The sequence below is a fragment of the Pezoporus occidentalis genome, unplaced genomic scaffold (assembly GCF_034315485.1).
Source record: "Pezoporus occidentalis ecotype Australia unplaced genomic scaffold, CSIRO_AGI_Poc_V1 ctg73, whole genome shotgun sequence".
In the NCBI taxonomy this organism is placed as follows: domain Eukaryota; kingdom Metazoa; phylum Chordata; class Aves; order Psittaciformes; family Psittacidae; genus Pezoporus; species Pezoporus occidentalis.
Window position 1 is genome coordinate 1,036,530 of NW_026916082.1, and position 26,344 is coordinate 1,062,873.

Genomic DNA, 26,344 nt, shown 5'->3' on the forward strand with positions numbered 1-26,344 from the left:
TAGGGAGGAAATATAGAATTCCTTTATTGGGGTAAAAAAATGACACTAAAGAGCAGGTCAAGTTCCAAATCCAGCAGTAGGTTTTAACCAGTGTTGTTCCCTTTTTTCTCTCTTTTTTTTTTCCTTTTTAACAGCTGTAGCTGTGCACAGATGGAAAAACATTTGGTCAGAAAGCAGCAAATTAGTGTTTTCAGGCTAGAATTCTGCTCCCACCGCTCCTCCATTTCCATGCAGCTCTGAACGCTTTATTTCTTCTTAGCATTGACATTTTTGCACACCCAATTCATGCCGTCCTTCAGACAGAGAAAGGTAACATTAGTCAAAGGAAGGGAAAAGGAATCCCCCAATCCCACCTGGGCACCATTACTGCAGGCACCGTGTTCTGCCTCCTCACCCACCTTCCGCCTGCTCCCTGCACCCAAAACCACTGTGGGTTAAAAAAATAAGTGCTTCCTTGCTCAGCAGATGTTGTCACACAGAGCTTATTAAATCTTTCATCTGACCATAAAAAGCATCATCGTCTCATCATGTCACAATGCATAGGTCCTTCGAGGAAGGATCACTTTGCAGTTGAGCTGCATCAGTGGCAGATGAAGGCTCAGCTCCAGGTTCAGCTACAGATGATTTGTGTAACCTTGGGCAAGTCATCTTATCTTTAAGACCGTGGTTTTTAGGGGGCTGCTTGCTATACAGTCAGCTCCCTGCTAAGAATATGGCTCTAATTCTCTGCTCAGCTGCAAGCCTTGAAATCCAGATCCATGAAAGTCACTGCAATAACTGGATCTGGACCCTGCTCCCTGTTCCTTGGGGCCCCCACAGAAAATGGGCCCTCAGGGGCTCCACAGGGGTTCAGTGAGAAGTGATGTGGTCATGTTTTAAGAGGCTGATACATTCTTCAGGCAGCTTTTCTGACCACAGCAAGCAGGACAGTAGCACTTCTGCTGTGAATACCTCATTTGTGAGTTTATTGCTCATATCCCAGAATGGGACACGCTATTGAAGGCCAACCAAGACTTTATCTGTTCCTGTCCCTTATCTATTAGGAGACACACACAATGGAGATCAAGATGCACAGTCTCCACATATTTGTGCCCCATCAAACCGATTACCTCTGCCATGCCTATGTAGTGTCTCTGCTGACAGGGAGGCACGGGGCAAAAGGTAGAGGTCTGGGGATGAGAGGGGAACAGCACACCTTTGCGCTCTGAAATGGGGCAAACATTACCTTAGAGTCCAGGGCAGGGGGATTTCACTCTATTATATTCAGTGGTCATTTTTAGATCATTAAAATTACAACTAGACCTTGAAAAAAGATCAGAACCTTTGGGCCAGCATCGTGGCTAGCTCCGTGGCAGCAGTGTTGCTGGCTTCCTGCACCATTGTCCCCAGACTGCCAAAAAGCTACCAAGGACCTCAACCTCTCCAAGGACAAAGAGCCAAAGGCACAGCACAGCAGGACCTTTGGGTGAGCAGAGACCCACTGCCATGCCTCCATGCTGCCCCTCAGCCACCAAGGTGGTGGCCATCTCAGAAGGGAGGTAAAGAGTTAAGAGAGAAGAGAGGGAGTCCTCAGGGCTTAATCAGAAGCAGAGGAGTTCTCACTTGAAAATACCAATTCACCTTGATAGCTGCGCTATGTGACACTTCTTATCTGAAGGGGAGCAGCAACTTTTGAAATCAGCCCTTGTTGCTGTGTTAAATAAAGAAAAAGAGGGCCCAGCTTCTGTGCTGGAGTGCACATGAAGCCCTACGCTAATAACACTTCTAACTCTAACCTTGGGGAGGGTTGATGTCTCCAGTTTCATTTATTTATCTCCACAGCAGAGATCAGTGTAAAACAAATTGTCTGAAATCCTCACAGCAAATGGGAAAAGATGAGAGGTAGATTCATTTTAAGGCCCAGTAGCTTTGTGTCTTCCCCTTTCAATAACACTGATAACCTAGGTGTAAAACATGTAATGCCTTAAGCAATCAATAGTGTGGTTTAAAGCTTATCACTTTAGAGAGAGAGAGGGAGCGAGTGATTCCCAGCATGAGGAATGCCAGGGCTTAACAATGGGGCTAGGAAGAGAGGTGTCAAGCCTTTGGCTTGATTGTGTGCTTTAGAAATATGCATGATTGCCTGCAAAGAGTAAAAATAAATAAATAACTAAAAATGCTCCCACAACGATTCCAGCTTCCCCTGCCTCGGAAGCAATAATCACATTTGCACACATCATGGCATACAAGGCAAGCAGAGCTCCTCATTCATTTTGAATGTAGGTTTATTTGCTGAACCAGAACAGCTGAGACAGCTTAAAGTAATAAATATCAGCTGACACCCTCTGCTATTCAGCACAGTAATCCCAGAAACAATACATCACTGCAAAATAACAAACACGCATCCTATCTTCTACCTAATCTGACCACAACCTGAATTCACAGTGATTAAAACTCTGCCTGCTGCCATTTGGGAGCTCGGGAAGGGGGACAGACAGACCGTTTCCGCACCAGTGTGGCGAGGGTCATAAAGCAGAGTTTATGATGGGATTTACCACAGCTAGGAGCCTGTCTGCATCAAGCATTTAACGAGGGCAAAAGAATGACATAGCAAAATGCAAGAGGAAAGGTGAACTCCAAACAGGCTTGAAATACGTAAGTAGGTCACCAAACTTTTATATCAAGAAATGATTTAAAAACCCTCTCTTCTGGCATAAGTTACCTGGCACAAAAAAATCACGTTTAATTGTAAATATCTCCCTGTCTGACAGGGCTAACAAGAAAATGAATATGCTAAGCTCTACGTGTGTTGTATCAGAGAGGTACGTGTGAGACACCTTCCTCACCTACAGCCACATCACTGCTACATCCATAGCTTCTGGTGCACCTTTGGGAGTGTGTGTTCTGCTGCACCCCCAAATACTCTGGAGAACAGCAAACACAATGGAGAGCAAAAGAAACCATAAGGTATGTTTGCAGTTTTTCTACCTAAGGTTTGAAGCAGAATGGAGGGTTGGTAAAATAGAGAAATCCAGGAAAGCTGATGCAAACACAAAGAGCTGCTATGGGGAGGGCACATGGGAGGGAGGAAATGGCGCTTGAAAGAATGAAGTCCACAAGGAGTCAACTGTTGTCATCCTTTGCCTCTACACACATTGTCCCTACATCTGCATGCTTAAAAGATGGCTCTATGCAAAAAGTACAGTCCCTACAGTAACATTTAGATCTTGATAGATGTCCTTGTGCTGCTTTGTTGAGACACAGAGACGTTGGCAGGTACTCTGAGGATGGAGACGAATACAGTATTAGTATTCCAGCCTCAAGTCAACCCTGGGAAAACTCAGCCAGGGAAAGATTTCAGATCTTTCAGCTTTGCCTCTCTCAGCTCCTTAGCAAGCAGCTAGTAAACTTTACCAAAGTAAAAAGAGAGAACTCCAGGGAAGGTGATAATGCTCCTTGCAGAGAAATCCTGCTCAGCACAACCCCGCCTTGCTGCAGTCACATCTGCTCTTGCGCCAAGGGAGTTGTACTCTAGCACCCTTTGGGAAAGGACTGGTAGAGCTTTCCCCAGGAGAAATAAAAAGTCCTGCTTGAGATTAGTCCACTGCTTGCTTATTCTTGGCATTATCAGCTTTGTGGTTATGGGAGTGAAGTAATCTGACTTCAAACACAGCAAACAAGTCCCTTCCACCCTATAAAAAGCCTCCCAATTTCTGCTCCCCTGTAAGCCAGGGATCAGGCAAGGCCACAAACTTGTGACCCCTAACATGACCTTAAGGACAGCAGAGCTTAATCTTTTCATGTAATCCTCTGTCTGCCATAACAAATTGGGTCAGGCAAGTGCAAAATTCTCCATCTCTAGCATTTTTGGTATGCGTTATTTTAACTGTCACTTTCTTCTCCCACTGCACAGCTAGCACTGTGCTTTCATTATCTGTCATTTCTTTGCACCTCCAGTTATCATATAGGCTGGCTTTCACAGGCTCCTGCAAGTACCTTATCCGTTGTCTTTTGCCTGGGCGCAGGCTTTTCTTTTGTCCTCTGAGACCTTGTATCCCTGATGCAGCGCTGTAGACTCCCTCCTTACTCTGCTTAAAAAACACAAGACTTTGCCATGAAATCTGGAACCATGGTTGTTTTTCCTCAACAAGTACTCACTCTGCCTGCCCCAGGAGAGCTGCAGTCATTGAAATTGGTTTTAAATCACATTTACAAGTAGCTGCAGAACCTTGTGAAGACGTGGAAGATCCCCGCCCCATCTAGATGCCCTGGATAAGACATCTTTAAGACAAAACCTAGCTCAGAAGATACAGCATTGCAGGGGGGTCCTATTCTGAATCTTGCACTTATGAAAGCACTGAATCGCAGCATGGGTGTAACTTTGGTCTTGGGCTTCAGTCTCAACTGGGTTGAAAGAGCCAGGAAGGAGAAGGCGGCTCAGCCCTTCCCACAGTCCTTTGGGCCAGACCAACTCTGGAATAAATTAGAGAAGTTTAGTGGCTACTCTCAGTTCCACTGGCTTTTAGTGGTCTCCAGGGGGGCATTATGCTTGGGACACTGTGGATGCAATACACTGCAGCATCGTTCTGAAGAATGACTTCTAGGGGCAGGCTGAGCTCCTGCTGCCTTGATTGGAGAGTCTGGCTTCGTACAGGAAACAAACTGCAGAGCATGGACCAGTCCAAAGCCTTGAGTCATGTTTAATACACATCCTGGCCCCTAAATAACACTCCAGCAAGAGGGCAGACAGCAAAACAGAGGAGTCCTGCCTTGCTTTCACCCTACCCTGGCCGGCCAAAGTGAAATGTACATAGCTCTTGCACGCCAAAGACTGCAGCTGGAGATCTGGTCACAAAACACAACCCCAAGAGCCTATGTGGCACCAGAGAGCTGTTGTGCAGCAACGGTTCCCTTACGTTTCTCTGCTGTCATTGACGATCACCTTCCTTGTTTGCTGTGCTCTGTGGCAAGAAGAAAAGGCTTTCCTGCATTCCTAACTAAGGCTGAAGGATAAAATCAGACCCAAGCAGACATTTTGCTTGAAAAAGTCTCTAAGCATGAGGAATGCCACTCTTCCCTCAATGGCGCCATGAAGTCTGACTAACAAGGCAAGAGCTGCCCACAGTTACAATCAGGAGGTAATGAAGTCTTCAGCTGTGTAAGAGGCTGCCAGCTGGAGTCAAGGACACTACACGGGTTCCAGTTAACCCAGTCACCTCTCTTCTGAGCCTGCCCAGGACATTGCTGGGGCCCTTTTCCAGAGCCCCCAGTGGTTAATTTTAAAATAGAAGATGACAATATGGATTCCCTTCTTAATTAACAGTTTTATTAAACAACCCATTTCAAACAATAGTTAAATTCTCTAAATTTATATCATTCTATTAACCATAATCTAATCTCATTAACCTTGAAATTCCCAGTCTTAACTACCCAATTCTATACACCATGGTGCTAGCAGCTAAACTAATTAAATGACCTTCAAACTATTTCTCCTTCATGTATTGGCATTATTTATCTTTGCTCATTGCTCTCCCTTCAAGCTATCACAAAAATCTTCCCCTATGAACTCTTCTTTCATGCACTCAGTACTAGATATGCCACCACTCTTCCTTGCAAAATCCATCAGTGATGTCTCCAATTGTCCTCTAGCTAATATATTCCATCAGCGGCGACGGTTAAGTGTGCTCACTCCTTGGCTTTCATTCTGAGTACCTGATGCTTCCACATCTTCATTTATTGTGCTGTCACTCATTGTCATTTCTCAAAGAAGTCCTCAAAGCAAAGACCCGAGATTTAACTGCACATAGAGAGCTCCTGTTCACAGCCACTGGTAGAGGGAGATATTATGTACCATGATCTTCAAAAACGTCTCACTTAATCTCACTCTCTACGCAAGTTCTTCTTTGATTCCCCTAAATTTTGAGCACGTTGACCTCTTCTCAGAGTTCCAGGACTGAAGATGCCATTTCTTCCTGTGCTGATCCAGGTTTAGTTTAAAAGCCATCTCTCAAACTATTTTGTTCAATGAATTACCAAGGCAAGGGAGAGTTTGGCATTCTTGCTGTCTGATTTGACAGGGCTGGGGTTATGGCAGAAGAGAAATGTAGAGGCTATTTTCTATAAGCTATAAAGAGTTTGTGACTCCCCTGACCTTTCGGCAATAATCATTTAAGGAATAAGCTGCAGTATTTAGGGCAATGAGACTTCTGACATCAGAGCAAAACATTATCTGGCCTGCATCTAAATTAATTTGTCTAGATAAGCATGATGAACAAAATATATAGGCCTATAAATACTTATATTTAGCTTCTTTTTTTCTGGAAGTGAATGCAGAAGCAGATTTCCTTTCCCCAGTAGAGGGTATTGGGCTGCATAGTTTACTGACTGTATAGGGAAGCAGTGTACTTCAAGGAAAAGGCACAGTAAGAAGGTGCCATCAGTGAAGAAGTGTGCAGCCCACTCCAGAGAGCCCACTGATTAGCTTAAGAAGGAAGTGTTTTTCAAAGCTCACAAAGTGCCACTTCTTGTCTCTTAGTTCTTCCTTATCCTACACACATCCCTGAATTTCATCTACCTCTTTACTGCCCCTTTGCAGCTGGAGAGCTCAGTTAGACTTCCATAAACTAGAGGAGGGCCTGGAGGAGGGAAGAAGGTGACCTCTGCCTGCCTGCAACTCTGTGAACTGCAGCCCCACTTTCCTGATCACATTTCTTTGGACTTGAATATACACTGCCATTGTGGAATGCCTTTCCCTCTACCACCACCTCTTCAAAATAAACATGAGAGTTGAAGCCTTTCACAAGATGGGCTGCAACACAGCTGAATTTGCATCTTGGCTAACTAAATAAAGGCATTTGGAAGGACACCATCTACTATGTTTAAGTCTAAACATCTGGCAAGAATTTTAAATCGGAACTGCTGTACTGGGTCAGATCAATGGTCCAGCCAGGCCAGCACCCCCTCTCTGGATGCCACAAGAAAGAACATGTAGGAACAGGATCTCTCTTGGTCTGTTCTATCCTCCCAGGCCATGGTTCAAGCTGTTCCTCATTCAAAAGCTGCCTCCAGATCCTAATGGTCAGAGGTTGCCTGCAGATCTCTTCTGAAATTCACTCAGTGTTTTTCTGAACCAACTGATACCTCTGGTCTGCACAACATCCTGTGCCAGTGAGATCCACAATTTAATTACACAACTGGCAAAGAAGCACTTATTTTTATTTCTTTTAAGATGCTGATTATTCCATTAGGAACGCCCTTCCTCTAGCAATGTGAAAAATAGCACACAGTCTAGCTGATGTTTTTACACCTTATTTTATAAATCCTGAAGATGTTCCCACTCCCTATCCTCTCTCTTCAAAGCTGAAAGTTCTAATTTATTTATTATCCCCAGGTATAGATGCCACTCTGTGCTACTGATCATTCTCACCAGAGGATTCTCAAATCTCTCCTAATTCTGAGCAGATATAAGGACAGTATTTTTTCTGGTGAGTGTAGTTAAGCGCTAGAAGAGCTCACCCAGAGAAGCTGCAGCATCTGCATGCCTGGAGATACTAATAACTCGATTGGACAAGGCCCTCAGCAACCTCTTCTAGATTCACAGTTTGACCCACTTTAAACATGAGATTGGTCTAAAGATCTGAAGACCCTTCAACCTATTTTTTTTGGTGGATTCTGTGATTCTACTACTACTGAAGTCTTTTTAGACAAGGCAGATGCAGAATTAAATGTCATGTTCAAGGTATGGGCTCACCATGCCTTTATCCTGCTACAAAGGAAATGTTTTCTGGGATGTTTCTTGTTTGCCTTCTGATAATTGTCTAGTATTTGATTTTCCTCTCTGCCCTTTGATAAGCAGTAAGCTGCTATTCCCAATGGTCTACTTCTGAGTAACAGCAGCTCATTTGAGTCCATCATTGTATGTGTATAGTTAAAATTGTTGTTCCTCACGTGCATTACTTTGCACTTGTCAACACTGAATTTCATCTGCCATCTTACTGCCCACTCAGTATTGTGGGCTCCTTCTGAGGCTCTTCATACTCAGCTTGAGATCTGACTATCCCGAACAGCTCTGTGGCATCTGCAAGTAAGGTTTTACTGAAACTGCAAGGAAGATAAATCTCTTCACCATTATGTTTCTTTAAATACCAGTGAAGGGAGTATTCCCAACTGCTCGGATTGTGAGCACTGCAAATATTTCATTAATTCAGGAAAGCCTAAGAGTGAAATAAACAAACCTAGGTCCCATTTACATTACAAAGAGCTACTATACTGCAGAACTGGCTACAGCACAGGAGCCCAAGACACAGCTATTACAGTTCAGCACAGGAATACAGCTCAGTCCCCTCAGGATGGGGTTTGCTGCCCCGCATGCTGCCGTTGTAAGCGGTCCTTCCCGTGTTTGCAACTCTTGTGTTCCTGTGGACCAGAAAAACTGAACGTTTTCTCTCTGGCATCTGGGTTGAGCAAAATGCCAAACAACGTTAGCAGCAAAGGTAAATCAGGTTTCTAAAGCACACACTTGTAACACTCAAAGGGGGTTAACACCAGAAGGTGATTTGTTTTGTGAAAATGATTAACCTGACAGCAGTTTCTTTAAAATAAATCAATGCCGTCATTTGGCCCAGCCAGGGGGTCCTGGGTGGGGATGCAACTGCTCTCCCCTTTCCTGGGGATGTGGGCCCACAGCTCCCCTTCCCTTTGCACAGGCGACAAGACACGTGCCCTGCGTTCCACACTGCAAGGGTTTGGCTGTGCTGACCCTCCTTTGTGGGGCAGCCGGTCCAGCCCCACCCTGTGTATCAACAGACAACCATCTCTTACAGATGGCCTGCTGGCACAGCAAGCCTTCTCCAGAGCCTCACCTGTACTCCCTCTCCTGAAAGAGCCGAACAAGACTGGATCTGCCACACTCTGTCCCGGATTGTGTGTAGGTTCAGTCCCTCAGCAATCTCTGAAGCAGGGGCAGCCGTCAGCAAATCCTGCTTGTTAGCGAATATGAGCACTGGGACTCCACTAAGCTTTTCTTCATCCAAAAGCTCAGCCAGCTCCTGTATCGTTTACAAGGGAGTGGGGTGGGGGAAAGACGGAGAGAGGGAAGGGAAGAAAACCTTCAACCACCAGTGGTTGTCTCTAATTAGAAATATATTTAGGGCAAATGCTAGAAGAGCATGTTCCAATGAAACCTAGATCTTATTATAAGAGAGCAAAAATGTATACAATCATCTCTGCCCAAGGTTCAAAAGCTATTTCTTCCAATTACAGGTTACAAAAATCTTCATCTTAGTCTGAAATTAGCAGTTGCCTTAAAGGCTACAACTCTGTGTTTTACCAGTCCTGCTCCCAGGAGACCAAAATTGATGAAACAGCAAAAGACATGTAAATTGGCAGTATGAGGAATCTGTCTTAAGTTATTGCCTGACTGGCATTTGTACCTGAGCAGCCACTGACAACAGCCTGATATTGCTAACAGTGAGTTTCAGGGGTTTGTTCCAAGTTTTATACATTGCAACTTGAGCAGGAGAGGATTTTTTTCATCCCCAGAAATGGAAATCTCCCTCCCACAAGAAAGCGTTTTTGAAGGCATTGGCTAACTGAAGACAAGCTAGCTTTACTAGCTGGATTTTGGCTCCATATGCACAGCACACATTGGGTGGCATCTTGAGAAATGGGTTTGTTCGTTCAAAACTGGGTGACTCAAAGAGACTTTTTTAATAGCTCAAATCTGAATCTGCAGTGGATCAACAGCGGCTGAAATGCTTCATGTCGAGAGTTGTGCAATGGCTTCATGTGAAACAAACAGAGTCTCAAGTCACTTCCCTATGTAAAGATATGACAAACCCAGCAGAACTCGAACCTGTAAGGACTGCTGGCATTGCAGATAGATGAGTACATGAGATTTTTGTGGGCTCCTTAATCAGCTGGAGAGCTCTTATGCTTTCAGATACTGTCCTAACATCTTTCATCCACTGGCTAGAAAATTCTCGATTATATGAGTGCAGTTGGGGAGATGCTGAACTGCAAAAGAAATCTGACTCCATCGCCCCCAAAAGCAATGTTTGGTTTGAAACCAGGATGAGAGAATGGAGTTACAGAGTTGGCTGGGACATTTTCAACAAAATAGGTCTTTCATGCAACACAGCTGATTTATTGAAACCAAAAGTGTTTGTGGAAATACAAGGGGTCCAGGCTGACTCCACCTGACTCGGGAAGGTGCTCTAAGCATCTGCTTCCTCTCCCCCCTCTCTTTTGCCCAGTAAGTATTTAATTGCTGACATAAAATGAAATAGCTCCAGCAGGGGAAAGATTCCCCCCACCCCGAGAACAGCCAATAGTTCTGCTGTTATACTGTCCATGACACTTGAGAGGCAAAAGATCAAGTGTCTCCTTCAAATCAAACAGAAGAGAGGGCTTTAATCTAAATCTCCCATTTCTAGGGGATAAATCTGTTGCTAGCTATTTTGGGACAATGTCACTTCCTGAATTTTACAAAAGAAAGTTCAAAAGTCCTATTTTTGTTCTATCCTAAAACACAAAATGTTGCAAAAGATCAAAACTTTGCAAAACAGAAATCTTATTTTCTGGCCAGTCTTAGTTAGAAAGTTCTTAATTTTGGGTTTTTTTTTCAATTACATCCAAAAGACAATCAAGTCAATATGATTTCCATTTCAACTCTGTAAATAAGAAAACAGGATTCCTCAGGGTCTTGGTTTGGCAAGGTTTAAAGGATTTAGAGAAGTTTTTGCTTTCAGTCTTAGGCTCCATTTGCTATTATTGTACAACTTCAATGAAAACCGTTCCATTTAAACGGAATTAGGCTACCTATTTTCCTTGTTTCACATCTACCAAAATAATCTGCATTGATGTTGAAAGGCAAGTCTCTTGAAATGCAAATTTCCCTCATAAACAACAAAACCATCTTCCTAACTTTTGTGAGCAAGGGGCACTCAGAAGCACTCAATTACTTCAAAGGAAGCTGGGCATAAGTAACTTACCTGACCCGTTTCTTCAAACCTCTTCCTATCTGCGCTGTCAATGACATAGATCTGAAAAAGAAAAGAGAGAAGTTATTCTTCCCAGAAGACACTATTCTACAATATGACGTGCTTAAGTGAGCTGAGCCTAATGATTATGCTTTTGGGCACAAAGATCCCCAGTATTATTTAAAGCAAAATTTGACAAAACTTCAAGACACAAAGATCCCCAGTATTATTTAAAGCAAAATTTGACAAAACTTCAAGACATTCTGAAAGGAGAGGAACCACCTCTTTTAAAGTGGGGGTTGGGGGTGGAGGGGGTGGGATGGAGAGCCACGTGGGTAGGATCAGAAGGGACCTGGGGGCAGTACTGAGGATGCTCTCACCATCTCCACAGCATTTGTTATCCGAAGAGAACAGGTATCTGCCTGGTATCTTTCCAAATGACCAGTTTACAAGCTGAAGCTGAGCACAGGAAGACAAAACCTGCGGAGCCAGACATGGTCTAGCAAAGTGTACAACCACTGCACTGGTGTGACTATGCCGTGCTGCCCTCTAGCAGGACCCATCACCTCAATAAGCCACCAAGGCAGACAATGGCACTCGGGGCAGGTGAATGCATTTAGGACACTCAGTTCCTCTCCATCAAGTGATCCTACTGCAACATCCTGGAGCAAGTGGCTGGGGAGAAGGGCTGGATGGAGCCTGTGAGACTCCAGCTACCAGCTTGTCCACCAGGATGATGGTCTAGTGTGAATCATCCCTGGTCTTAAGGTCCTTTCCAATCCAGACCATTCTATGATTCTATGATGGAGAAAACGGGGAGCAGCTGGCTTATGAAGACAGAGAATACAATCCTGCCACCCTCTCAGGGCTGGGCACCACATTTCATGGTCCACAAGGAGGTCCCAGCCAGACACTTGTTCCCTGGTATGAAGAAGGGTGGATCCCCCAGCCCGCAGGCTCCCTGCCTTGGGAGGGGCTCTCCACCCTCTCCAATACCACGGCATGTACCCATTTCTGTCTGTAAATGCAAACAAGACCTCAGTGAAGGCAGCTCTAGGTCTACACAGGCTAAAAGGCTCCTTAAAGGTCCCCCTAAATACATGCTTATTAAGTCCGGCCACCCTCCTTACCCCTAGCAATGCTGTTGCTGTTGAGATCATACAAGTATAAAGCTACATCTAAAGAAACAGGGAACCCCAGTTTAACACTTGGGCAAGAATAGCCTGATATCCTTTTTTCATTATGTGGTAGGGGAAGGTTTTTGAAGGAGAAGGGCACTGGGACAGCAGATAGGGACAGGACTGGTGACAAACACTGAGCATTTTGCTTCCAGTCCCTGCCATTCCCCATCAGCAGTGATTGAAGCTGCTAGCATGTCATCTGCATGCTCTTTGGTGGCTTACAGGGAGCAAGTGTCAGCCTGGTTTTCAGGGAATAGATGAGCACAGCACCCCGCCATCAAGATAAATGGCATCCTTGCAGGCAGTCTCAGCATAAGAGTCCATGCTTCCAGGATAATTTTGACCAAATAGTAGGGGGAGGGAAGATCTCTAGCACCAGTATCTATTAAACTGTAGGCACTCCCTTAATGAGCACTGTTACATTTGTTTGAAACGGGACCAAACATGCAGAGGGAGAATCTATGCCAGGGCTGAGGAGGTGACCCAGCACCTCTCAGACCTCTCTGTTCATCCCTCAAGGTCTTGTGGTCCCCCCAGGCCAGGCTGAGGCACACTGACAGAGGCTGGGGTACACATGGCGTAGCTGCATGGTGGGGATGCGTCAGCAGTGCACACTGTTGGAGCTACGTGATGGGAAAGGCACACCATGACACACAGCCTCTCCCCACAACAGGATCCCAAGCACGGGCACCAATACTGTGTCAGCTACGCCTGTCCTCTCTGCCCTTCCCGAGCATCCACCCTGTGCATCCTATCTGGGGGTATGAAACACACAAAGAAAGGAAGAAGCTGCAGTGCAGCTGTGCTCTGGGGTGAAACTGGACTGCCGACTGTCCTCCTGTGGGACATCTCAGGGGAAGCTTAGCAACACATAAATGAAATAGTTAAGTGCTTTCTCAACTGAAAGTCGGAACCTCCTCTATTACAGTGCTTCTGTAACTGGCAAAGCAGACATCTGAGCCCAACCAGCCAGGCTTTCCCCTGCACTACTCCCATTCCTTGCTAGGGAGCTATTTTGCAAGATGAGAAGCAAAGACAACAGTGCTCCGGGCAAAAGCCACAAAAGCACAGAGAAGGTAAAGTATGTGCAGAGTGCCTACTTCCAAACCAGAAAGCACTGTGCCAAATAGCTGCAGGTGCCTGTCTGAATATGCAATCAGCCAGATATCCACACCTTATTTGCCTGGGTTAAGCTTCCAAATATCACAGGTGTGTGATGCAAGACCAAGCTCTCATTCAAAGGCACCTGCATGGATTTGAATTTGCAATCACTTCCTGCTTTTTCATACTCCTTAGAGGGTCCTTTCTGCTTTGTGCAATATAGTTTAGGAGAAGACAGAAGCAGGGGGTCCTGGGAACTGTAGTGTGTCTCATCTCCACGTTCCTTCTATGGCCAGGGCCACACAAGAGCCTGTTTCTGGCTGTGGTGCTCAGTAGCACAGTTGGTCGCTTTGAACAGCCACCAAGTACAGCTTGTTGGAGAAATGAAGCTTGAGAAATTCTTGTAAATTGGGTGCCTCCTTAGAGCGACATGCCAAAACAAAACCTGGAGTAAGTGGGTTGGGCAGAAATTACAAGTGGTGGGACTGGATGAAGAAATAACACAAGGGATAAATTGGCTTAATTTACAGATGCACAACCTGCACCAGGTTTGTCAGGGGATACGATTATTGGCTAGAACAGGGGTGAGGGCTAGTAGAAGACAGAGAGAGAGTCACCAGCACATACTTGATCCCAGCTCTGGTGTGTATGGACATAGCAAAGCACTGCGCTAACATGCTGGCAGCCCACATTCTGAGGCTGGGTGTCAGAACAGAATGCAAGGAGGGGAGCTTAGGTCCATCTACACACCAGTTATTCCCTCTGAATTCACAGTGCTGCTTGCCCCAAAGTGACTCTGCTTCTACCTATCCCTTTTCTTACTCATATGAAAATAGGGGTTTTCTCTACATTGTTTTAACTGGGATAGAAGGAAGACAGGGAAAACAATTGCTTTCATCTCCTTCATCCTTCAAATTCACCTTTACTTCTGCACCTCCCATGTAGCACACACTGGGAAAGGTGGAAGCCCACAGGCCAGTGTAGCTCATTGTCTTTGCCAGCAGGCTTCCAGATACCGTTTTGTGGTTGTACTGTCTCTGCAGCCTCAGCAACTGCCAACAGCAGGCAAAGAACCCTGGCTGCTGCTTTGCAGTGTTGACTTTGATCTGCACACCTACTTGCCTCCCCACCACACACAGCTACAGAGCTTGGACTCAATGGACACAATCACCTCACAGCCATGCCATGTCCCCTTCTCGATGGCCTCAGAGGAACATGCAAAGTGTGTTCTGCTAGTTTCTCAAATCCTGATCTTTCCATTACTCTTTGCAAAAGCAACCAACAGGGTGTGTGCTCTGGTGGCTGCTCTCAAACATCAGATTCCAAATTCAGGCTGAAAAGGGGGAAATCTGCAAAAGAGATTACTGAGGGTTTATCAGTTCCATTTAAGTAACAGCTTCATTTGGACACGGTTTTCTAAACCTGCAGGTGCAACCAGGCCCTTCAGGATCCTGACATGAGCCTTGGAGTAGAGTCCTATTCCTAGCTACACTGATCTTGCTGTCGAAGTGCATGGAAGCTCACAATATATTAGTATGTATGTGACAGGAGGGAGGAAGGACATCTTTCTGAGACAGCTTCCCACTTTCTCATGGGAGCCCTGCAGTCTTTGTCTTTTCTCTGTTCCCACAGGCAGCACTGCTTGGGGTGGGGAGAGGCCTGAAGCCCCCATCCTTGTGCCTTCACCCTGGCACAAGGCTGCATGTTAGAGGTGATATTTGAAACTAGTCAGGGCAGCACTTGGAGGGTCCGAGGGTAACTGCAGTAATCTGTAGCTAATTCTGAGGTAATTACAGCGAAGTTGTCAAAAACATTAAAGGACAATCTTATGATTAAAGGAGCAAAAGAAAAAACAAGGGGGTCTCTCTGTGTCCCTCAGTAAGAAGCTTTCCCATATGACGCCAGACATAGTATTTAATTCTGTTGAGCCTCAGTTTCCCCAACTAGAAAACAAAGGCACCATACTGACCTACCTCTACACATGAGGCTTAAGTCACTAATGCCCATGACAGACCTTCAGAGTCTCCAGTGAAAGGACCTATAGATGGGTATACTACAAGTTATTGATGTTCTTTCATCTGAAGGAAACTGAGATGAGAAGAAAGGAACTGGCTATAACCAGCACCATCCTGTGAAAGTAAAAACATGCAACTGAAAGATTTCTCCAAACATCACTGTATTTTTCTTACTGCACCCAACCAATCTTGCCATTTCACTCAGAGTAACTCCTGTTACAATGGCAATGGTGTTGCTGAGGACTTGGACATTACATTACTTGTTCCTGACTTCTGGCTGAGACCTTGGAAAGCTATTGCATGAACACAGCATTCAATTGCAGCCAATACTCACAAGGACGTCAGTGTTTTCAAAATAGTTCCTCCAGTATGGCCTGATCTTCCTCTGTCCGCCTATGTCCCATACGTTCAGCTTGAAGCCTTGAGACTGTACACTTTTGATGTTAAAGCCCTGGAAAGAGCAGAAACAAAGCCACATAGAGCATAAAGCTGAATGGCTGGAGCACGTTCATAGGCAGACATTAACACCTTATATATCCCATGCCTGCAATGTGCAGTGAGATGGGCTGGGCAGCCATAAAGATGGATTGGCTGTGGGAGAGGCACTGGTGAAAGCGAACACAGGTGCCAAACCATCAGTTTGCCAGTGTTCTTGGGTCAAGGGTTGATGCTGTCATGGCTATGGAGATATACGATGCACTTACTTAGTGCCCTGGGAGGGCTCAGCAGGGTGGGTGCAGGAAGAGGTGGGAGAGCTGTAGATAAGGAGAAAACAAGGCCGCTGTGAGAAGCGGGACTAAGCTTGTGAAAGCTGAGTAGAGAGTCCCAGCTAACATGAAGCCAGAGGTCTCTGCTCAATTTGACATGACACAGCTAATGCTGGGCTTAAAAGACCAACAGCTGCATGTCTGCAGGGTCAATTTCATCAATTAGAACACCAACTGAAAGTGCATTCAAGTACTAACACAGGATGTGGCGTGAGCTAGCAACGTACTGCCACACCACCCAGGGGACTGGGGCTTGGAATTGGGGTATCAGGGCTGGGAGCTTTGGGAGGCAGCTACGAGGTGGGGGGAAGTATCTCCCATAGCTCTCTAGCAACCTCCTCTGGTCAACATAGGAGCAATGCTGCAGTGCTTCTTATGGGAGACATCCTTCTACCCAAGCCCAGGGTTCAAAGAAAGAGGACCACAGGCATCAAGAGAGGGAGTGCTGGAATATGCAGGACCCTCAGAGCTGGCTGGGTGAAAAATGCAAGGAGACAGGGCTTGTCCAATACTGCAGCATCTTCTGTATATGTTCCCTATTTGGCAAGGACAAGAGGAACAAAGTCTCATCCATGCAACCCTAGCATGACCAGCATTCATCCACTTTTACACTACCTGGCAGATCCGGCGTGACGTGATGCTCTCTGGCTCCTTCAGGGAGCCTCCTCTTATGCAGAAAACACACAAAATGGAGCCCCAGGCTCCAGTTGCTCCCACTTTTACTGAAACACTCTGCTGAATCATTAGTGTTTTGTATAATAAGGCAGGTGGGACCACAAGAACTGCTTTGGGCGGGAAAAAGCCTTCCTCACCTGTGTTGGTGTGATGTGGCTGATGTCCTCAGATGCCAGCTGTTTCAGGAGTGTTGTCTTGCCTGCATTATCCAGTCCCAAGAGGAGGATTCTCACCTCCTGGTCTGGGGCACTTTTCAGTTTACGCAAGATTGACAGTAAACCCTAAATCCACAAAAGAGACTGTAGCTGTTATTTGCCCCCCACCGTGCCATGCCCTCCTCCCTTGAAACGGGTTCTCTATGGCAATGGATCCCAAGACACATTGAACCCCTTCCTGCAGTCCCTATTCTCATTTCCTCTTCTCCTCCTCCCCCTCATCTCTTATTTTCCTTCATCTCAGAGTGTATCGACAAAGTCTCAGACAGCACAAATGTCACTCAGTGGGGTGCACCACTGGCTGCATTGCTCTTGTCACACAGCTGTTCGTCATTCCCTGTGCCAGGAAGCCAGTGGCCTACACATACCATGTGTAGGATCTGCAAACCACACACTTGCGAGCTCTTCATTATCTTTCATCAGAGGGAAAACCCCATTAATTTAATCTCTCTCCTAGTTAACTGCAGGTTACTATGTACCTGACATCAGTTCTTTTCATAGTAACTCCCTGATCAGCTCAAACCCCGTTTATCTGTCTAAAACATGCCGGACCCATGGGGCACATGCAGTTCTGGTTCTCAGGATGTAACACTTAACAACTATCTCAGATCACCACACATGCTCACTAAGAAAAAGCACAGTGGATTTCAGTCATTAGCCAGGCTCAGCTCTCTGAGCTGACAGTATCACTCAGGATTAGGAAACAGAATATGCAGGTCAGCTCATTTATAACCACACACATCCCAGCAGCACACCCAAGCTTTTGTCAGTGCCACCCCTCAGAGACCTGCATCTCTCTAAAATGGCTGGAAAAATACTCTGGATCCTGGCATGTAACCGAGAGCTGCAAATCACCCCACTTCCAGCTGCCTCTGGCTGCCCAGCCACAGAGGAGAGGGGCAGTTGCAGCCAAGGGCATGGGAGCAGGCTGTGAATTCATGACTGCCCATGTGTCCTTGGACATGTTGCTGCACTGCTCCTCAGAGCCTGAGCAGTGCACGCTGCAATGAGACCCAGCCTGGGGACACAGATGCTCTTGAAACTCATTTCCTTGAGCAAATCCAGGAGAGGGATACACCTACAGCCCCTTCCGGGGCCATCAGGACTCCTGCTTGGTCTCTCCCAGACAATTCCCATCTTGAAGCCCACTAAAATCCAGAGGCAGGAGCAAAGTTCAAGTGTCAACACAAACCTAGGCCCACGGGGGCCCATCATCTCTCAAGCTTTTTTGTTCTCCTGATTGCAAAATGGAGACAATGCTTCTTGTCGACCTGCAAGGGTGAATCAGTTAAATGCCACAAAGTGCTTTGTGGCTATGAGGAACTACACCCTCTAAATATTCCTGCTGGGAGCCAAAGACTATTTGAGCCATGAAGGTTACTCCAAATCCCCTCCAGATCACGGCAATCAGAAACTTGTCCTCACGATGAAGAGCTGCAGGACATGGCACAACCATCACGGCTGCAGCACGGCTGAAGCAATGCCCTTCTCCCAGCTCCTGAAGAGCCCCATCTCGGCCCTTTGGGAACTGCTGCTGCCCACTACTGCTCATCACACCGCTCTGAGCTGGGGAGTGTTTGGAAAGGACACAGCACTATCAGTCGCAATGCCAAAACTTCCAACAGTGCACCGAGATTCAAAAGCACGTGAGACTTGATCCACTCCTCTGAGCATTTCTGATTCAAAAGTTACTTATTGGTTTCCCATTTAATTTCCAGACACAGCTCAAAATACATTCATGATGTGTAATAAAACAGGGAGAAGAGACAGAACTTAGTAAAAATGGGTCTGAAGGATATCTGTAGAAAGAACAGGACTGCCACTGCTGCTGTGCTTTTAAAAAGCACTGTGGAAAGCTGAGGTTCAGAAATTCAGAGCTGGTGCAAGGAACAGCAACACTGCGGTCTCACAACCCAGTAAGCATGCTCAGGGGATCACCTATTTCATAAACAGGCTGGCAAAAACTTGGGAATTCAGGCTCCACTCAAGAGCTGTTAATCAGGAATGGGCTCTGCTTGGTAGAGGGTGCCATGCCTCACAGTACCATCCCCAAACTGCTTGTAGCCAAGGCACACAGGCCTGTAACATCACATGCTGAGCCCCGAGGGCCAGATGCTCCCAGCTGGCTCTCACCATGGGCCATAGCTAAAGGATTTGGAGGGCTGTGCTCAGCATAGCCAGAGGAAAGCCCTCCCAGCACAGCAGCTCATCTCCCCTGCACAGTGCCCAGCCCATGTTCTACCCTGATGATGGTCTGTACTTCCACACGTCCAAGGGGAAAGGAACAGCAGCAGAAATACCTCTCATGCTTACTTGTTTACATGCATGTCCTGACTGCCCTTGACATCATTAAAAGTACAAGTTTTCACTGCATGACTAGCAACACATTTTCTTTTCACCTGCAGTCATATTTATAGTTGTGTTTGTTGGCTTGTAAATCCATGGATTTCAGCTCAGTAGGGACCACCCCACTTCTCATGGGCCTCACCCAAAGCCAACGCACACCGGCCAAAGTACCACTGGCCACTTCAGAGAGCTCTGAATCAGGCCCTATTATTTCAGTTTATTGCTCACAGTTAAAAAAGGAAGCTGTTGAAATGCTAATCCTATTCACAGCACCACTTGCTAAGTGCAGAGCAGTGTATCCCAGAGCCGATCAGGATTAAGAGCCTTTATGTTTCAGAATTCAACTCCAAAATACTGAGCGCAAAGAAATGTATTACAAAGTATTGCTTATCTTCCATGGAACAATTCTCAGGGGTCTCAGGGAAGAGGAACAGTTGTAAATGTTAATAGAGCTTCTCCCATTGTAGATGGATGCTATTTCTGGGCCAGTATGACAGCCTATGAGAAAATGATCAGCATCGTTCCATATTCTACTCAAGTGACACTGCTGCATGGCTGATCACAGGATTATCTGGGATAGCCAATAGAAGCAAGGATATATATAGAAATAAAAGTATTCTCTAAGGTATAAAGTAAGCTGATTTAAAAGGCTGGAAGACAAGCGAGCCAACATAGAGAACTGGACTTTATTTCAGTAGCTGCCAGCATAGGTTACATGGTCTGCATATACAATTTAAATCAAGAGCCAAAGAATAGTATTGATTACTATGACTGTTACTATTTTGTAAATATTATTTAAAGCTTGCACCCAGCATTCTCCCTGTACTGGGTGAAGATTTAAGATGAAGGAAAGCCATGCACAGATGGGTTTCTAACATGATTTTTAATTGCTCTTATGAGCACACTGGCTAGGAAGACAGAAAGCATTTCCTGACAGCTTAGTAGACTGGAAAAAATAACTCAGACAAGCTCCCTGCTGCATGCCACCACTAAGTGGGACAAGCAGCCCTTATTGCACACACGATTGACGAGCACTTCTCTGCTCACAAACACAATGCTGAAACTAACTTGGGCTGATGACAGTCAGGTAGTAACCCTTTCTCATGATGGAATGTCAGGTAGAAAACCAAGAAAGGGAAATATTTGGTGAAGAGAGGATGCTCGGAAGCAACAGGAGAGGAGCAGGCCTTTGAAGTGGGGCAGCAAACAAATGCCTCAGCACTGGGACTTAACTTGCAGTGAGGAGGCAGGATGCCCAGGACACCTGCATGGCAGCCAGGCCAGCAGTAATCACTCACGGAGGACTCCAGTGTGAGGGACAGGACAAGTCTCAAGCAGGACAGAAGAGATGTTGGCTGGCTGAGAGCTGCAGAGACAGCTCACAGGAGTATAAGGGCAATGTGTCATTTGTACAAAACCAAGCAGACTGCGGCATCTATAACAGAGGAGGGAACTGCAGATGCTGTTTGGATAATGAACAGCACAGCGTGGCAGCGCAGGCAGCCTCTGGAGAGGGGCAGGCAGACAGAGCAACTCAAGGCTGGGCCCAGTCAGCCAGCAACCACTTCTTGGTCACCTCTGGGTTAAGCAAACTATGTTTTATATCAGACTGGCTTGTTTAAAAACATCTTTGTCCTTGGTGGAGAGGGTTTTCTTTACAAGCACCATGAGGAGACAGACTGATGGGGTCAGCAATGAGGAGACTGTGTTTTCCAGACAGTGAATGGGGACATACGAGAAGAATGTCCTGGCAATTACTGTGAAATCAGAGTGGGGCATTAAATTCAGAGATGCAACTAAATGGGCAAGAGCACTCATAAACACATTGAGCATGAAAGCAAAGCTAACCATCTTATTAGCATCCTTCAAAAAACAGGGATGTGTGGTTTTATGAAAGTATATCATTGCTAGGTTTAAAATAACCCTTGAATTATCAAAGGACTTTCAGTTATAGCACCATGCAGTAATCCTATTCTCTTAAAAAAAATAAAATACAGACATACATAAAAATACAGTGACATTTATAGTCCTAGCTAAGGGTTTTGTGGGTTTATTCAGCTTTAAATCCACGCTGTATATGGGTCTTTTGAACTAGTTGATGCATGTAACTACATCCTGTACCACAGAAGCCGCTAAAAGGAAGATTCACTTTATAAGCCAAAGCAAAAATTGGTTTGGGACAAATAGAGCATTGAGATAATCTGTTTAAATATTGTATCAGATTGGCAATATAAAGCCATAATGGAAAGAACAATTTCCCCTTGTACTCAGGACTGGATATGCAGAGCATGGATAAAGCACAGCCCACAAGCTGCTGCAGAGCACAGTTGATTCTTATTAGGAAAGAGGAGTAAATGTATTCTGCTTAACTTTATTAGCCACAAAGCTCAGATAATTAATTTAAAATAAAACCAACCTCAGTCACCAGCAACTGCTTATATACTAGACATGGATATTTAGCTAGAATCAAATCAACTCACCAGGAGGCAATACAGCCACAAAACTCAGCACCTCAGACTGCTGCTGCGACCACATCTCCTGCATCTCTACATCCCTGCATGGACTCCTCTTCCCCTCTGCTGCAACCACGAGTCACTTGGCTTTAAAGTCAAGGCCGTCCCCAGCCAAGCGCATTTGCCATGGAGGTGATGGCTCCTGTGTCCCCATGGTTTGTGATGCCAGCCCCAGCACTGCTGAACTCTATCCTTAAACCTTTGTGCCTTTCCTACAACTGTGGGAGAAACTTGACAAAATACCCATAAAACTACCCTGTGATTTTCTTGCTAATTCCTTCTCTGCCACACCTACAATCCTTACTAAAAGTTTAGGCAATGAACATGCCAAGTTTGAACCTGTCTTGGACTCTCCTTGCTGGTATCACTTGGTTATCTCTCACCTCAGGCAAAGCGTTGTTTCCATGGCATGGGGAACAGCTCCATGTTCTGCCTGCACAGCACCTAGAGCAGCTTTGGACAGCAGCTGCCTTTTAATTAAGCAATATGGTGGCAGTTCACCATTTTTAAAGAGTAAGTTAAAGACAGAAGGTGCACGTGATGGTTTCAGAAGTCTCACAGGAGACGCTGACATGGAGAAGGATGAAGGGCTCAGTTGAGCCAAATATCCTGCCTTCAACAGTGGGTATTTGAGGCTACATTTGTCATCCATGGTGAAATCCTGCATACATAGAGCTGGAGGAGGGGAGTCCTTTTATGACAACTGCACTGATTAGCTGATGTCCTGAAGAATGACGTTTGATTACCTTTATCTTCGGCTGCAGAACTGCAAATGTCACTAATGGTCATAAAATCACCCAGTCTTTTTCAAAATACAACCGAAGGAAATTAATCTATTGAGCACAGTTTATTCAATACTTCTTACTCTGGCAAAACTCCCAAAAAATCATTTGCTTGCTGCATGTCTCCACCATATGGTGTCATTCAATGCAGACTTTCTCTCCGGCATTGAAATCCAAGATTTAATGGAGCCGAATCACCTACAGAGTTTTTCCAGCTCAAGCCTACTAACACAGTTTTCTGTCAAAGAGGTCGCACAGCACTTGCTGGTTTGGTATATTAACCACGGCCAGCATGAATCCTGCTTTCATAATTAAAATCAAACTCTGGTTTTAGCAAGTTTGAAGGAAGCATTTTGCACAGAGAAGAACTAATGCCCAGCACTGGACAATGTCAGCAGCCTTTATCTGGTTTCAGAACTTGACAGTCTCTGAATATACTGTCCTATCTGCAGGTAGTTTCTCGTATCAATGTCTCAGCAACCAGAAAACTAAACCAGAAACATGGGACTGTACTGGGAAACTAAAGCAGTGAGGCACTATTCAAACTCTCAAAAACATTTTCTTTTTAATGCGGCCATTTTAAATAGAACCTTACCACCAAGTAACGAGGGACAAAATAAAGAAATTATGGGTACTATGTACACCTACAGTAGGCAACAGATAGATACTGGTTTTGCTATAAACATGAGCTCAAGACCAGAAGTAAGATGCATTTAGCTATGCTGGCATTTCATCCTCCACCACATGTGCCTAATGTCAGCTAGACGCTCCATGACTCAGTTTCCTCAGCTGTAAGATGGGGCCATGCTTTGACAACCCTGGTTTTGACATCAAGATGGCAGCTTCAATCAACAGGCTTAGAAGAACACCAGCATCCTGTGGCCCCACCGCTGATCAATAACATACCAGAGACTGCTATTACAGTGATGAGGAAGCCACAAGCTCTGCTTCACACAGCATTCCCAAGGCTTTGGAAAGCAGCGTATCCTTTCATGTAGCAGCCTCCCCTTGCCCTTGATGTGCACCCACCACAGATGCTGCTTAACGGCGTCAAAGACTTCAGTGCTGCACATCCCTCATGCTATGCAGCTTTATGGCTCATCTTCCCCTCTGTGCTCCACCTATGACCTTCCACCACCTCTGCCCCACAGCTGTGAGAAATGCTGGTCTGCTCTGCAGAAGGAGACACTTCCCCTCTGCACTTACTCACTTGGATGAACACTGAAATCATTTAAACCTCAACATTAACCCTCTTATCACTGGTGTTGGAGCAAGCAGTTATTGAAGGGCATTTAAGCACTTTCCAATGCAATCATGACACACCAGAAACACGCTCACGGCAGCTACCACAGCTCACATGACAAGCAGTAAATTGTCCCACCAAGCTGCCTAGATCATTTCTGACTGCTGACCCACACCCCCAGGCTGCCATAGCTGCTTTGGATAGATTTGCTGCTCTTTCAGAGTTTCTACACTAAGGATTATTCTGGTTAGTGAAAGTTGAGACTAGAGATAGTGAGCACTCTCACTGGGTAGAGCAATGCTCTACCCAGCCCAGCCCAGCCACCAGGCACCCCGAAGTGCCACCCACCCTGCCAGAAGGGCTGTAATTCAAATAACAACTTCCACAAATGGGAAATAGACAAAGAAGTAGTAAAATGGTGTATCAAATAACATGAGCACTGGGAAACACCCAACCCACCCTCTCCACACACACAGCACTCAGATAACAGCAGCCAGACCCTGAACTCCACCAGCTTATCGGGACATCACAAGGCAGAAGAGCAGATTTGGCCAGCAGCAGCTGCAGGAAAAATGTGTCCCACAAAGCACTACACTGCTGGAGGCAGCTGCCTTCATCTTTACAGCAGATGTCCATCCTATATGGATGCTCCATCATCAACTGATCTAAAATAGAGCAGATCCCACAGATCTTATCTCAATCTCTTTCTCTGTGGCCCAGGAGGTGGGGATGCAGCCAGAATTAACCCAGGGAAGATGAGCTGCCTTTGCTGCTCTTGCTTATTCCTCCTCCTGTGCTGCACACTTGCATGAATCCAGCTTGTATACACAGGGCTCCTGGACCAAACACAACTTGGCCCTTGGGAAAGCTTTTTCCCCACTGCTGTTTCTTTCTGCCTGTGCTCTCTGCACATGATGCATGTTCAGCAGCAGCTCTCCCCACCTACTGCAGCTCTCTCTCACCACCCCTCACCCAGCAGCCCCAACCCCTCCTTCCAGTCCTTGCTGGACTTTGCCAGCATTCCCCCCACCTGTCCCATCCCAACTACTCCAACATCTAAATCCAGGGTGTTCCAACAACCCAGACCACCATCTGACCTTACCCCAACCTTGATTTAGACTACAGTACACCATCACCATACCACCCATCTCCCAGCGTTGGCCTCCACCCTAACCAGATCCTTCACTGCACCCAAAGACCCCAGTTGGTTCTGTAAGTCCACACTGCTCTCTCTCAAACAGTTTATTTCTTCCCTTGAACACTTCCTTCCTTCCTGGGTCCCCTCTTTCTCTCATCAGCATCAAAACTCCACTTCCAGCCCTTCGCATAGTGTATTCCTATTTCTTCTTTTCAGCCCAGACTGTCCCTCATCTCCAAACCTCTGGCAGAAACCCCCACATCACACCACACCACATCCTGGCAAACTATCCTAAACAACCAGCATTGACTGGGTTTTCCCAGTAACTCACCAGACTGTTCACCCCACCAAACTGGCAGGTTTCTTTCAGCCCCTGAGCACTGTGTCTTAGTCCTGTCCATCCCTGAACGCCCAAACCCTTCATCCAGGCTTTCTCTGTCATCATCTACCTCCCACTCTAAGGTTGTTTATCAACAACCAACCCAACAACCTTTCACCTCAGCAAGGTCTCTTACAGCTCCCTCAGCTCCTGTAGCCAGGATCCAACCCCCAGGATTGGATCCACATTGACTGGATTGTTCAATGCCCTGTCACAGATGCTCCCAGACTCCCCAGAGTCAATCCCTCAACATCCTCACTGGGTTCCTTCATTGCTCCTTCCCTTGTAAGGCCAAGTGGGCCATGACCACCCTGCTTCCCAGCTCTCCTTAGCACCCAGCCCTCCATCATGCCTTCCAGACCTTAACTGCATCAACTCAAGGCAAACTGATCCCATCCCAACAAAGACTCCCCCGTACCATCCTCAAGCCTCTCAGCCCCCGACAGGCCCCTTTTCCAGGTCCCACATAGCCTCAGGCTCCGGCCAGGGCCCCACACCGGCCTGCGTCTCCCGTGGCTGAAGGCTCCAGCAGCATCCCTCTGGCTGTTTGCCCCTAGTCCCCCTGACCCAGGTCCCCTTTCCTGACGGGATATCCCCGCCCTACCAGCTCCCGGTGGACAAGCCCCCCATGGTGACACCGCCGGTCCCAGTGGCCCCCGGCCTGCCAGGCCCCCGGGTGGGTGCCTCCTGCTCCCGTTACCCCACGCTCCCCGGGGGTGGACGCCCTCGGGCTCAGAACCCCTCCGGTGCGCGCCGCCGGGCCCAGGCCACCCCGGTGCCCCGTCCCCGCCGCACTCACCATCCTCTGCGCGGCTCCGGGGTTACCATGGGCAACTGCGTCACACACACGCCGCCGCCACGCACGGCGTAAGCGTTTCCCGCCGTACGTACACAGCGTGCCGACGGCGGGCGCGAGGGGGGCGGAGCCCGGCGACACTGCCCGCGGCTAAAGCCCCGCCCCGCCCAAGCCAGCGCATGCGCGAAAGGGGCAACCCTGCTGGAGGGGAGGTGGAGGGCTGCCCTCTCTGGGC

At 46.6% G+C, this 26,344-nt stretch overlaps 1 protein-coding gene and 1 long non-coding RNA gene across 3 annotated transcripts; one reads left to right on the plus strand and one right to left on the minus strand.

The window, feature by feature from the left end:
• ARL3 (ADP ribosylation factor like GTPase 3) lies at nucleotides 1-26,263 on the minus strand. Of its 2 annotated transcripts, none has more exons than XM_062601946.1 (6): nucleotides 26,113-26,262; nucleotides 16,835-16,978; nucleotides 15,590-15,706; nucleotides 10,971-11,021; nucleotides 8,841-9,026; nucleotides 1-293 (listed from the first exon to the last, which is right to left on the minus strand). In XM_062601946.1, exons 1-6 carry the CDS (start codon nucleotides 26,113-26,115, stop codon nucleotides 246-248), a joined length of 549 nt encoding a protein of 182 aa, XP_062457930.1. In that variant the 5' UTR covers nucleotides 26,116-26,262; the 3' UTR covers nucleotides 1-245. The 2 variants fall into 2 exon arrangements, with proteins under 2 accessions (XP_062457930.1, XP_062457929.1); XM_062601945.1 differs by lacking the exon at nucleotides 1-293 and adding an exon at nucleotides 2,247-3,260 and having other exon boundaries at nucleotides 26,113-26,263.
• On the plus strand, nucleotides 2,506-6,844 carry LOC134155110 (uncharacterized). The gene is made up of 3 exons (XR_009961431.1): nucleotides 2,506-2,634; nucleotides 2,751-2,946; nucleotides 6,575-6,844. It is a non-coding gene; the product is annotated as an uncharacterized LOC134155110 (long non-coding RNA).
• Nucleotides 26,264-26,344: the final 81 nt, after the last annotated feature.